This window comes from Pipistrellus kuhlii, unplaced genomic scaffold (genome assembly GCF_014108245.1).
Source record: "Pipistrellus kuhlii isolate mPipKuh1 unplaced genomic scaffold, mPipKuh1.p scaffold_m20_p_1, whole genome shotgun sequence".
Lineage (NCBI taxonomy): Eukaryota > Metazoa > Chordata > Mammalia > Chiroptera > Vespertilionidae > Pipistrellus > Pipistrellus kuhlii.
Genome location: NW_023425404.1, coordinates 88088719 through 88103703, shown reverse-complemented (window position 1 = coordinate 88103703; position 14985 = coordinate 88088719). Strand labels below are relative to the sequence as shown.

Here is a 14985-nt window from a genome sequence, read left to right as displayed (position 1 = left end):
TCCCACATTTTCACATGGTGCATTGGGGACCATCCTCCTAGCCAGTGTTCTTTGTTTCCAGGTTAGATCGGCAGGCAAGCACCTTTCCTAGATCATTCCAACTTCACTGCACATGCGTCCATTTCCCCTTTGTTGGACCCCATCCCCGGTGATTTGCAGGGAATGGACCAGTGGGGAGTGTGATGCCTGGCCTTCCCTTTTCTTTTTCCCTATTTTAATATTAATAACTAGTGAAGACAGTAACAGAAGAATCTAAATCTAGAAATGGTGTTGACAGAGTTTACTTGAAAAGCAAATGTTTCAAGATCTTATTCAGACCTTTGATCATATACCTGGAAGAAGCCAGTATTGTAGGAGGAGGTAGTATGGGAAGAAAAATTCATGCAGGGCCCTGAATTTTATTTTTGGTTCAGTATTTTCCCTTTTAATGTATTATAGATATGCTAAACCAATTTCTGTAAAATGGGTAACCCATTTATATGTACATAACCTTTCTCTGGGAGTATAATTATAAGTAAATATAGGTTATTGGACATATTGTGTCTTTCTCTTGAACATAAAAAAAAAAATTCTTCTCAATTATACACCACAAGTTTTGTCTGGAAAACACATTTCCCTGTGTTTCAAAGTGAGCTAAAAAATCCATTTAAGCCCTAACTGGTTTGGCTCAGTGGATAGAGCATCGGCCTGCAGACTGAAGGGTCCCAGGTTTGATTTCGGTCAAGGGCATGTACCTTGGCTGCGGGCACATCCCTAGTAGGGGGTGTGGGGGAGGCAGCTGCTTGATGTTTCTCTCTCATCAATGTTTCTAACTCTCTGTCTCTCTCCTTTCCTCTCTGAAAAACCAATAAAACATATTTTTTAAAAGTCAATTTAACTTAAAATATTTTTTGTTTTTAAAAATATTTTCATACTTATAAGAGAGAAATTATTGCAAATATCTTGACTATTCCCATTAGATTTTTTTTCAGATGCACTTTAAAATTGTTTTCCAAGTTCCAATATAATTAATTGATATTCGACTGGCATGGCTCAGTGGTTGAGCATCGATGCATAAACCAGGAGGTCATGGTTCAGTTTCCCGTCAGGGCACATGTCATGGTTGAGGGCTAGAGCATGCAGGAGGCAGCCAATCAATGATGCTCTCCTATTATTGATGTTTCTATCTCTCCCTCTCCCTTCCTTTCTGCAATCAATAGAAAATAACATTGAGATTTTGATTGGAACTTATTAAATCTATAAATGATTTTTAAAGCATTAACATTTTTACAGTGTTGAGGTATTTCATTCAGGAGCATGGTGTTTTTCTACATCATTTTAGGCCATTTATGTCTCTTGATAAAATTTTGTGCTTTTCTTCATAGAAAGCCTTCACTTTCTTTGTAACAGTTATACTTTTTTTTAAAAAATATATTTTATTGATTTTTTACAGAGAGGAGGGATAGAGAGCTAGAAACATCGGTCATCTGCCTCCTACACACCCCCACCGGGGGATGTGCCCACAACCAAGGTACATGCCCTTGAGCAGAATTGAACCCGGGACCTTTCAGTCTGCAGGCCGACGCTCTATCCACTGAGCCAAACCGGTTTCGGCGAGTTATACTTTTTTAAAAACATGTTTTATTGATTTCAGAGAGGAAGGGAGAGGGAGAGAGAGATAGAAATGATGAGAATCATTGATCAACTGCCTCCTGCATGCCCCCTACTGGGGATCAAGCCCATAACCTGGGCATGTGCCCTTGACCAGAATTGAACCTGGGACCCTTCAGTCTTACAGGCCAACGCTCTATCCACCAAGTCAAACCAGCTAGGGATCTGGTTTCTTGGGATATAGTCCTATAAGTGGGATAACTGGGTCAAATGGCAGTTCTATTTTTAACTTTTTGAGGAAACACCTTATTGTCTTCTACTATGGCTGCACCAGTCTGCCTTCCTACCAGCAGTGAAGGAGGGTTCCTTTTTATCCACATCCTTGGCAGCATTTGTCATTTATTGATTTGTTGATGATAGCCATTCTGACAGGTGTGAGATGGTATCTCATTGTTGTTTTGATTTGCATCTCTCAGATGATTAGTGACTTTGAGCATGTTTTCATATGTCTCTGGGCCTTCTGTATGTCCTCTTTCGAAAAGCGTCTATTTCGATCCTTTGTCCATTTTTTGATTGTATCATTTATCTTCCTGTTGTTAAATTGTATATAATCTCTGTAAATTGTATATAATCTCTGTAAATTTTTAAACTCTTATCTGAAATATCATTGGCAAATATGTTCTCTCATGCAGTGGGCTTTCTTATTGTTTTGTTGATGGTTTCTTTTGCTGTGCAGGCGTTTTTTATTTTGATGTAGTCCCATTTGTTCATTTTCTCCTAGTCTCTCTTGCCTTAGGATGTGTCTGTAAAGATACTGCTACAACATATGTCTGCTATTTTGCTGCCTATGGAATCTTGTAGGATTCTTATGGTTTCCCATCTTATATTCAAGTCCTTTAGCCATTTTGAGTTTGTTTTTCTGTATGCTGCAATTTGGTGGTCTAGTTTCATTACTTTGCATGTATCTGTCCAATTTCCCAGCACCATTTATTAAAGAGACTGTTTTGACTCCATTGCGTGCTCTTGCCTCTTCTGTCAAATATTAAAAATGTCCATACTACCCAAAGCATTATGGCTTGGGTCAATTTCTGGATTCTCTTTTCTGTTCCATTGGTCTATATATCTGTTCTTGTGCCAGTACCAGGCAGTTTTGAAAACTGGGGCTTAGTAATATAGCTTGATATCTGGTAATGTGATCCCTCTAACTTTGTTCTTCTTTCTCAGGATTTCAGTGGCTATTCAGGGTCTTTTTTTAATTCCAGATGAATTTTTGGAGAGTTTGTTCTAGACCATGGTAGGCAAACTGTGGCTCTTTGGCCCCTTGAGTGTGGCTCTTCCACAAAATACCACAGCCTGGGTGAGTCTATTTTGAAGAAGAGTCTATTTCTTTAGAAGAAGTTTAAGTTTAAAAAAATTGGCTCTCAAAAGAAATTTCATACCATCTCACACCTGTCAGAATGGCTATCATCAACAAATCAGCAAACGACAAGTGTTGGTGAGGATGCGAAGAAAGAGGAACCCTCGTGCACTGCTGGTGGGAATGCAGATTGATGCAGCCACTGTGGAGAACATGTGGAGTTTCCTCAAAAAACTGAAAATGGAACTCCCATTTGACCCAGTAATCCTACTCCTAGAAATATATCCTAAGAAACTAGAAACGCCAATCAAAAAGGATATATGCACCCCTATGTTCATAGCAACACAATCTACAATAGCTAGGATTTGGAAACAGCCTAGGTGCCTGTCAGATGATTAGATAAAAAAACAATGGTACATCAATACAATGGAATGTTATGCTGCCATAAAAAAGAAGGAATTCTTATTATTTGCACAACCTGGATGGAATTGGAGAACATTATGCTGAGTAAAATAAGCCAGTCAATGAAAGAAACACACCACATGACCTCACTCATTTATGGATAATAAGGAACATTATAAACTGATGAATAAAAAGATAGTTACAGAGACGGTAAAGAAACAAACAGATTATCAAATTACAGCAGGGAGAGTAGAGAGATCTGGATGAGATAAGAGATCAACGTAAGGACTTGAATGCATGCATATAAGAATAACCAATGGTTGCCGGGACCGGTTTAGCTCAATGGATAGAGCGTCGGCTTGGGGACTGAAGGGACCCGGGTTCGATTCCGGTCAAGGGCATGTACCTTGGTTGCGGGCATATCCCCAGTAGGGGGTGTGCAAGAGGCAACTGATCGATGACTCTCTCTCATCGATGTTTCTAACTCTCTATCTCTCTCCCTTCCTCTCTGTACAAAATCAATAAAATATTAAAAAAAAAAAAAAAAAAAAAAAAAAGAATAACCAATGGATGCAAAACGCTGGGGGGTGAGGGCATGTATGGGAGTGGGTTGGGGGGGGGGGCAAAGGTAAGATATGTACACATATAATACCTTAATAAAAAAATGAAAAAATAAAATAAACCCACACACATACACACAAAAAAAATTTCAATCATACTGTTGATATTTGGCTCTGTTGACTAATGAGTTTGCCGACCACTGTTCTAGACTTTTAAAATTCGATTGGTGTTTTAATGGGGATTGCATTGAATCTGTAGATTGCTTTGGGTAGTATGGACATTTTAATGCTTTGATTCTACCAATCCATGAAAATGGTATGTTTTTCCATTTTTTTATGTCTTCCTCTATCTCTTTTTTCAATATCCTGAAGATTTCTGAGTACAGGTCTTTTACATCCTTAGTTAAGTTTATTTCTAGGTATCTTAATCTTTTTGATGCAATGGTAAATGGGATTTTTTGTTTGTTTGTTTGTTTGTTCCTCTTTCTGTGAGTTCATTATTGGTGTATAAAAAGGCCATAGAGTCCTAACTATTTTGGCTCAGTGCATAGAGCATTAGCCTGCCGACTTAAGAGTCCCAGGTTCAATTCCAGTCAAGGGCATGTACCTTGGTTGCAGGCATATCCCCAGTAGGAGGTGTGCAGGAGGCAGCTGGTTGATGATTCTCTCTCATCGATGTTTCTAACTCTCTATTCCTCCCCTTCCTCTCTGTAAAAAAAACAAACAAACAATAAAATATATATTTTTCAAAAGGCCATAGACTTCTTAGTGTTAATTTTTGGATCCTGCTACATTGCCAAATTCATTGATTAGGTCTAGTAGTTTTTTGATGGAGTCTTCGGAGTTTACTATGTATAGTGTCATGTCATTTGCAAATAAGGACAGTTTTACTTCTTTTCAAAATTGAATGCCTTTTATTTCTTCTTGTTTGATCGCTATGGCTAGCACTTCCAGTATTATATCGAACAGGAGTAATAAAAGTGGGTACCCCTGTCTTGTTCCTGTTCTTAGGGAAAATGAGTTTAGTTTTTGCCCATTGAGTATAATGTTGGCTGTAGGTTGTCATATAAGGTTTTTATTATGTTGAGGTATGATCCTTCTATTCCCACTTTGCTGAGAGTTTTTATCAAGAAAGGGTGTTGCATTTTGTCGAATGCTTTTTCTGGTTCCATTGATATGATCATGTGATTTTTGTCTTTCAATTTGTTTATGTGATGTATCATGTTTATTGATTTGTGGATATTATACCAGCCTTGCATCCCTGAAATAAATCTCACTTGGTCATAGTATATAATCTTTCTAATGTAATGCTGAATCAAATTTGCTAGAATTTTGTTGAGGATTTTAGCATCTACGTTCATCAAAGATATTGGCCTATAGTTCTTTTTTGTGTGTATCTTTTTCTGGCTTTGGGATTATGGTAATGCTGGCTTCATAGAAAGAGCTTGGAAGTGTGCCTTCCTCTTGAATATTGTGGAATAGTCTGAGGATGATAGGTTTTAGTTCTTGTCTGAATGTTTGGTAGAACTCCCCTGTTCAGCTGTCTGGATCAGGGCTTTTGTTTGTTGGAAGATTTTTTTATCTTTTTTTTTTTTTTTTTTTTTTTTAGCATGGAGGATTGAGGAACTGGAGCAAAGAGTTACATTTTTTTTTTTTTTTAAAATATATATTTTATTGATTTTGTACAGAGAGGAAGGGAGAGAGATAGAGAGCCAGAAACATCGATGAGAGAGAGTCATCGATCAGCTACCTCTTGCACACCCCCTACTGGGGATATGCCCGCAACCAAGGTACATGCCCTTGACCGGAATCGAACCCGGGACCCTTCAGTCCCCAAGCCGATGCTCTATCCATTGAGCCAAACCGGTCCCAGCAAGAGTTACATTTTTAAAAAAATATATATATTTTGTTGATTTTTTACAGAGAGGAAGGGAGAGAGAGAGAGACCTAGAAACGTCGATGAGAGAGAAACGTTGACCAGCTGCCTCTTGCACACCCCCTACCGGGGATGTGCCCCTCACCAATGTACATGCCCTTGACCAGAATCGAACCTGGGACCTTTCAGTTCGCAGACTGACGCTCTACCACTGAGCCAAACCGGCTTCGGCAGATTTTTTTTAATCTTTGATTCAATTTCTTCAGTAGTTATTGGCCTATTCATGTTTTTTTATTCTTCCTGGTTGAGTTTTGGGAGCTTGTATTTTTCTAAGAATATGTTCATTTTGTCTAGGTTTTCCTTTTTGTTGGAATAGAGTCATTCATAGTACTTTTTCATAATCGTTTGTATTTCTGTGGGTTCGGTTGCTACTTCACCTCTTTCATTTCTGATTTTGTTTATTTGAGTCCTCTTTGCTTCTTGGTGAGTCTGGATAGAGATTCATCAATCTTGTTTATCCTTTCAAAGAACCAACTCTTTGTTTTGTTAATCTTTTTTTTTTTGTCTCTATGTCGTTTATCTCTGTTCTGATCTTTATTATATCCTTCTTTCTGCTTAAGCTGGGCTTTTCTTGTTGCTCTCCTTTTAACTCTTTGAGTTGTATGGTTAGATAATTTATTACCATTGTTTCTTGTTTTTTTGAGGTAGGCCTGTAGAGCTATGAACGTCCCTTTTAAACTGCTTTCACTGTGAACCATAGATTTTGGATTCTTGTGTATTCATTGTCATTTGTTGCCATGATGCTTTTTATATTTTCTTTGATCTCTTTGGTAACCCAATCATTGTTTAATAGCATGCTATTTAGCCTCCAGGTGTTTAATTTTTTTATTCTAGTTGATTTCTAGTTTTATTCCATTGTGATCTGAGAAGATGCTTGAAATAATTTCTATCTTTGAAAATGACCCATGTGTACTTGAGAAGAATGTATATCCTGTGGTTTTGGAGTGAAATGTTCTTAAAATGCCAATTAATTCTACCTAATATGGCGAGTCATTTAAGATTAATGTTTCTTTGCTGATTTTTTGTTTAGAGGATTTGTCCAGTGGTGTTAGTGGGATAGTAAAATCCCCTACTATGACTGTATTGCTGTCAGTCTCTCCCTTGATAGCCTCCAGAAGATTTTTATGCATTTGTGTGCATATATGTTTACCAGAGCTATATTTGTTATATCTTCTTTTTTAATTGCTCCCTTTAGTATTTGAAAGTGGCCTTCTTATTTCTTGTTATGGCTTTCACTTTGAGGTCTAATTTGTCAGATATAAGTATTGCTACCCCAGCTTTTATTTATTTATTTATTTCTATTCGCCTGAAAAATCTTTTTCCATCCCTTCACCATCAGTCTGTGTGAGTCCTTTGTTCTGAGGTGGGTTTCTTGTAGACAGCAGATATATGGGTCATTTTTTTTCTTATCCACTCAGCTATCCTATATCTTTTGTTTGGGGCACTTAATCCACTTATATTTAAAGTTATTGTTGAGCTGAAACCAGTTTGGCTCAATGGACAGAGCGTCAGCTTGTGGACTAAAAGGTCCCGGATTCGATTCCAGTCAAGGGCATATACCTTGGTTGTGGGCACATCCCCAGTAAGGGGTGTGCAAGAAGCAGCTGATCAATGATTCTCTCTCATCGATGTTTCTAACTCTCTATCCCTCTCTCTTCCTCTCTGTGAAAAATCAATAAAATATATTTTTAAAAAAATTCTAAAGTTATTGTTGATAGGTACAACATTTTTATTTGTCACCATTTTTATTCTTTATGCCTGTGTTCCTTCTTCCCTTCCTATTTCTTTTTCTTTACAGCAGACCCTTTAGCATTTCTGGCAATTCTGGTTTGGTGGTAATAAACTCCCTTAGTCCTTTTTTGTCTGTGAAGCTCTTGATTTCACCATCAACTTTAATTGATAACCTTGCTGGGTACAGTATTCTTGGATTCAGACCCTTCCTTTGCATGACATTGTATATTTCATTCCATTCCCTTCTGGCCTGGTGTTTCTGTTGCAAAATCAGTCACTAGTCTGATGGGGGATCCTTTGTAGGTAACTTTCTGTCTCTCTCTGGCAGCCTTTAAGATTGTTACTTTGGCCCTAGTCAGTTTGGCTCAGTGGATAGAGTGTCAGCCTGCAGAGTGAAAGGTCCTGGGTTCGATTCTAGTCAAGGGCACATGCCTGGGTTGTGGGCTTGATCCCCAGTGTGGGGCATGCAGCTGGCAGCCAATCAATGATTCTCTCTCAACATTGATGTTTCTATCTCTTGCTCCCTCTCTCTTCCTCTCTGAAATCAATAAAAATATATATATTTTAAAAGATATATTGTCATTTGTGTTTGCCAATTTAATTATAATGTGTCTTGGTGTTGTTCTTTTGGGGTTCATCTTGTTTGGGACTCTGTGAACTTCTTGGACTTCCCTATACCAGGGAAGTTTTCTGTCATTCTCTCAAACAGGTTTTCTATTCCTTGTTCACTTTCTTCTCCTTGTGGCACCCCTATTATGCAGATGTTGTTTCACTTCATGGTGTCTCAAAGTTCCCTTAGGCTCTCTTCCTGTTTTTTAAGTTTTTTTCTAGATGCTGCTCTGTTTGGGGGTTTTTTCTACCTTGTCCTCTAGCTCACTGATGTGGTCCTACACATCATTTACTCTACTATTGACCCTTTCTATTGAGTTCTTTATTGCAGTGATGTCATTTTTTCATTTTATCTTGGTTCTTCTTCATTTCCTCTTGGTTCTTACACAGGTTGTTGAATTTGTCTTCCATCCTTATAGCGACCTTTGACCATTGCTCTCAATTCTTTCTCTGACATATTGCTTGCCTCCATTTCGGTTATTTCCTTTTCTGGTGATTCCTCCTTTTCTTTCATATGCAGGCTATTTCTTTGTCTCCCCATGATTGCTCTTCTCTGGATGTCTGGTTATGTAGCTCTTTGTCCTGTGTTGACTTAAAGGCACAAAATACAACACAATAAGACACAACATACAGGGCACCAAACACAAATGTATTTACAATACTAATAACCCCAAGTAAAGATGACCACCAGAGATAAGAGAGTTAGGGGATAGAAAAGAAGGAAAGAAGAAAAAATTGTAAGAGAGGAAAGAAAGAGAACAAAAAAAGAGGTGGGGGGAAATATATGTATATGGGGAGAAAATGCCAATAAAACAACAACTAATCCAAAAAAAAAAAAAAAATGCAAACAATACCCAGAGATGAATGCAAACAACAACTAATCCAAAATATGTAAACTACAAACAACCAACACCCAGATGAATCTGAGGAAGCAAAGCTTACTTCCAGAAGGTAAGGTCAAGGAATTGAATGAATGAAGAAATAGCCAAAATTCAGTATAGAGCAGGTAGAAAGAGAATGAATTTATAAGAAAAAAAGTAAAAAACTAAATACAGAAAAAGAAAAAATATGTATATTAAAGTATATATATCATACACAAGAAAAATTATATATATGAAATTTTTACATTCTTTAATCTATCAATGTATTCATTTACTATTGGAAAATGAGAATAGAGAGTAGATAGGCCTGAGTTTGTGATTGTAATTAGTTAAGCTATTATTAGAAAAAGAGAACCAGTGAGAAGAAAAACAGAAGGAAGAAGAAGAAGAAGAAGAAGAAGAAGAAGAAGAAGAAGAAGAAGAAGAAGAAAAAGAAGAAGAAAAAGAAAAGAAAAGAAATAACAAAAACAAACAAGCAATAAAAAACAAACTAATCAACAATCAAACCAAGAACACCAAGATAGATTGAAAGAAAAAGGCAAAAGAAAAAAAAAAGGGAATAAATAGAAAATTTAGATAGTGAAGAGAGAAGTGTGTACAGACTTGAAGCAGGGAGCAGAAATTAGATATATGAATAAAGTCAATTTTTAACAGGGAGTAAAGAGAAAGGATAGAGAAAAACCAAAGCAGGAACAGAGTAAAAGAAACAGGACAAGAGGGGAAAGTGGGGAAGAGGTTGTTAGCATAAAGGAAAAATTGAGATAGAGTAAAATAATGCTAAAGGAAAAATAAAAATAGAATATAGAATACTAATCCCAAAATAAAATAAAGAAAAAATAAAATAAAACTTTAAAAAGGCAAAATAATCATAGTAATAATAATAATAATTAAAAATATCATTAAAAAGGTAAAATCAAGTGAGATTTAAAAAAAAAAAAAAAGTTTCTCAAGTAAAAGATAAAAAATAAAAATGTGAGCCAGGACCGGTTTGGCTCAATGGATAGAGCGTCGGCTTGGAAACTGAAATGTCCTGGGTTTGATTCCGGTCAAGGGCATGTACCTTGGTTGCAGGCATATCCCCAGTAGGGGGTGTGCAAGAGGCAGCTGATTGATGACTCTCTCTCATCGATGTTTCTAACTCTTTATCTCTCTCCCTTCCTCTCTGTACAAAATCAATAAAATATTTTTTAAAAATGCCACTGGGATGCATAATTTAAATAAATAAATGAACAAACAAACAAACAAACAAACAAATAAATAAATAAAAATAAAAATGTGAAGTAGTGAAGGTAGTTCACTTTCTCTACTGAACTGCTTGGCAGGTCTGTTTCCTGTCAGGTAGACAGCACAGTTTTGAAGTTCCCTGTGCTCCATCACTCCTCTGTGTGATAAGCCACAACCCTGTTTTCAAGCATTCAGGGTCTCTGTTTCTCAGCCTGCATTTAGTTGTATTTACACAAGAGCCAATTTCTGATACAACACCCGGATGGCAGTGTTTCTGTATTGATATCTGCTGCTAAAACGCCCCTTCCCTCCCCAGAGTTAGATTGCTTTCCCTGCAGCACTCAATACTGGGTTGCAGGGATAGACTGCCCTTGAGCTGGTTTTCTGCTCGTCTCTCCGCACTCTGATCCCCAGGTTCCACAAAAACCGCTTTCCCCTGCAGTCTCAGTGAGTGTTTTTTTATTGTTTTTTTTTGTTTGTTTGTTTCAATATATTTTATTTATTTTTTACAGAGAGGAAGGGAGAGGGATAGAGAGTTAGAAACATCAATGAGAGAGAATCATCGATCAGCTGCCTCTTGCACACTCCCTACTGGGGATGTGCCCGTAACCAAGGTACATGCCCTTGACCAGAATTGAACCCGGGACCTTTCAGTCTGCAGGCTGACACCCTATCCACTGAGCCAAACCGGTTTCGGCTTGGTGAGTGTTTTTTAATTGGAAAATCTTATGTACTAGACTTAGCAATCAAAAGCATGGATTTAAAAAGAAAAAGAAGAAGAAAAGCCGCAGGATGTGTGCAGACTCACGTCTTGCCCAACCCCCTCCCATCCACCCCCACCTCTACTGTCACCCCCACCCCCGGCACTCCACAGCCGGCATACTAGTAGAACTTCAGGCTGCCTTTCTGGGCCCAGCCCTGCTGTGGGTTAATTTCTGTAGTCCCCTTCTGCCAGCAGCCCTGTGGACCCCCTTCTACATTTGAGGGCTACACTGACCCCAACAGCCCTGGATTTCGTGGGTGCAGTCTTCCTCTGGAACTCCTTCCTGTCACGCACATTTCACACTTGTTTCTCCCTCCACCCTGGATCCTAGATCTCACCTTTCCCTAGAGGCCAATGGTCAGCAAACTCCTTAGTCAACAGAGCCAAATATCAACAGTATAATGATTGAAATTTCTTTTGAGAGCCAGATCTTTTAAACTTAAACTTCTTCTAACACCACTTCTTCAAAATAGGCTTGCCCAGGCCGTGGTATTTTGTGGAAGAGCCACACTCAAGGGGCCAAAGAGCCGCATGTGGCTCGCGAGCCAGTTTGCCGACCACAGCTCTAGGAGCTATCTGACCTTTCAGTCCATGGATTTCCTCACAGCATTTAATCCGCCAATTCCGGGTGGATGTTGTTGGATTCAGATGTTCCTTCTATCTGCTCTGTGAGAAGGCACAGGGCCTGTCCACATATTCCGTGCCGCTTTGTCTCCTCCTGGACAAACTTTTTAGGCATCTGTGGCCAGGGAGGCTGGAATCTTGGAGTTCCTGGGTTCACAGCTGAGGCAGCTTGTCCATGGGGGGTGTGGTTGTAGGGACCCGGGAGGTATCCAAGGTCTCCCCATTTGAAGGTAAGGCTGGGCTTCGGATCACAGCTGCTTTCCCCTTCAAGATGATGCAGTCTCTGCAGCAGAGCGGCCGCTCAGGGGAAGATCTCAGCAGCAGTAGAGGCTGCCGGGCCAGGGGAGCCAGTCCACCAGTCCCCAACAATTCCTTGGAATATAGCTGTCCTCACTACAAATCAGACACTCCCCGCACATCCACACACTCTCCTTTCACTCTCACTCACACACTATCTTGCAGCCTGCCGTCCTGTCAGTAGCCATCTTGGATCCCCCACTTTTTTTTTTTTTTTATTATTGACTCTATTACAGATGCCCCTCGTTTCCCTTCCCGCTTTGCCCTCCTTTACCCAGCCCACACCCCTCATGGACATTTAAAAAATATATTTTTAGTGATTTCAAGGAAGAAAGAGGGAGAGATAGAAATATCAATGATAAGAGCCGAAACCGGTTTGGCTCAGTGGTAGAGTGTAGATCTGCGGACTGAAAGGTCCCAGGTTCAATTCTGGGCAAGGGCATGTACATTGTTTGCGGGCACATCCCCGGTAGGGGGTGTGCAAGAGGCAGCTGGTCGATGTTTCTCTCTCATCGACGTTTCTAGCTCTCTATCTCTCTCCCTTCCTCCTCTCTGTAAAATATCAATAAAATAAAAAATAAAAAAGATACATATAAAAAAAAAGAAATATCAATGATAAGAGAGAATCATTGATCAGCTGCCTCCTGCAAGTCCCACACTGGGGATGGAGCTCACCACCGGGCATGTGCCCTGACCAGAATCAAACCTGTGATCCTTCAGCCACCAGGCCGACGCTCTATTCACTGAGCCAAATCGGCTAGCGTCCTCCTAGACTAAGGTGACCAGATTTTTAACAATTTGTCCCATGTCCCGCGCGTTTTAAAAAAAAGTCCCAATTTTTGGAAAGAATGCACGACAAGCTAGGGAACGACGGGAGAACGGGAAGGGAATATACGGTTTTCAGCGGCCATGTGGCTAGTTAGCCAGGATATGAGTTTCATATTATTTTTGTTAATTTTATAATGTTAAACTTTAATAATAACAAATAATTGTTGAGAACTGATTATCAAGAACTGCTTATCAAAGTTTGTATTGTTGATCAGTTGTTAGAATTCAACCACCATTGTTTGGACTTAATGAACAATGGTATTTTTTGGGATTGGCAACGACAAAAATATTTTGTAACTGTCTCTCAGACAATACACATTGTACTGCGTGCTAGTAAGCTAGTTAAACAAGTGATGTCATTACAAACCAGCTATTCAGATAATTTAGGTAAGTAATTTATTTCATAAATACATAAATTTTCTTGAATTTAGCAGACAGTACTCGTATAATTTATATTTTATAGTGGCGGCAAAAAGTCTAGCACTGGCCTTGAAAGTGACACGACTATACATAGTTTTTTTTTATTTATTATATTTGTAAATTGTACTTATGTTGAAATTAAAAAATATATATTACAATACTATTTTTGCGTTCTATGAAAATTTTTGTTGCTCCATATAGACCAAATTTTTAATCAAACCCCACTCCTGTCAATGGTGTCCCGCTTTACCAATGTTAAAATCTGGTCACCTTATCCTAGACATTATTGTCTATGTCCTCCTAGACATTATTGTCTATGTCCATACATATATGCTTATATATTCTTTGTTTGATCTCTTCCCATCCTCCCATGTTGAACCAGTATTTTTTCTGGTTCAACATGGGAGGATTCAATTCAATTCTGTTGCAATACTACTGAATAAAATATTTAAGAAAAATTAAATTATTTACTCAAAAATAATTAATATTGAAAATCTTGAATGTATTTGCTTGATTTTAAAAAGAAATCCATCTCTCGTTTGAAGCTTCTTAGCTAACTTTTTTATTAAATTCATCTATCTCTCTTTAAAGAGCTCTGCTTAAATCTTGTTGGAAATTTTTTAGCACTCACACAATCAGCTTTGTAATGGAGCTACTTAGGTAAGTGTTGTGCATTTAATCATGAGTTCCAGAAGATGAAAATTATGTCTTAATTTTTGTGTCCCCAACAGTGCTTTCTACATAGTGGTATTCTGTAAATCTTTGGTAAATTATTATTATTTTTTATTAAATTAGTATCTGTGTACATATTTTAACATTACCCCCCCACCCCCAGTCTTTGGTAAATTATTTAACTTAAAACCTATCTATTATTTTTAACTTGTGAACCAGGAAGTATGGGCTCTAAACAAACATTTTTATTGATAAATGTTATGGAGGTAAGGAGGAAGTGAAACAGAGAAGTATAATTATACTATGTCTGCTCCACTAAAAATAGTTGTATTGTCTCAGCAGTGTGGGTTTCTTTCTACCCTACTGTTTTCAATGGTAAGGTGATTGAGTTTATGATAAGTACCTATAATAATGTGAAACTGTGGAAAGCAATTTTATATTCTGAGCCAAGGAAGTTTTATAACTATTCATGTATACTTAAGAGATGGAAGGCATATTGATTAATGTTAGGACGAAAATAATTTTTTAATCTATCTTTTTTAATCTATCTTTATGAAAAATAATGAAGGTGACTTTTTGCTGTTAAACCTCACCTGAGGAAAATTTTCCATTGATTTTTTTTTTTTTTTTTTTTTTGAGAGAGAGAGTGGAAGGGAAGGAAAAAGACAGAAAAATATTTAATTGGTTGCCTCCCACACATGCCTAGACTAAGGATGGAGTCTGCAACTGAGATTCATGCCTTTGACCAGAATTGAACCCAGGACCCTTCAGTCCATGGGTCAATGCTCTATCCACTGAGCAAAACCAGCTAGGGCATGAAGGTGACTTTAAAAAAAGATATTCTCATTGCAGTAATTTTTCTCCATAGAAAGTGAAGGAAATTTCCTATATGATTTTATGAACCACACTTTTATTTTATGTATATATTCTATTATAAATTCAACGTGTATTTAATACCTATTGAGATTTTGGCTTTCAGCTTGGAGAAGGCTCAGGTGCAACTTTCTTCAGCCCTCCTGAATTTGGGTTCATCGACACCATGTGCACTTGTGGGGAAGTGAGTGCCATGTTTGCCCTGGCCCCCAAGATCA

The 14985-nt window shown here is 38.1% G+C and overlaps 1 protein-coding gene across 3 annotated transcripts in view; it reads left to right on the top strand.

Annotated features, from left to right (window-relative positions):
* COMMD4 (COMM domain containing 4) overlaps positions 1-14985 on the top strand; it is a 59539-nt gene that overhangs the window by 993 nt on the left and 43561 nt on the right. For all 3 annotated transcript variants that reach the window (XM_045586676.1, XM_036455411.2, XM_036455403.2), the window contains exon 2: positions 587-628. In XM_045586676.1, coding sequence (XP_045442632.1) covers positions 587-628 — 42 coding nt within the window. The remainder of the gene's footprint in view (positions 1-586; positions 629-14985) is intronic.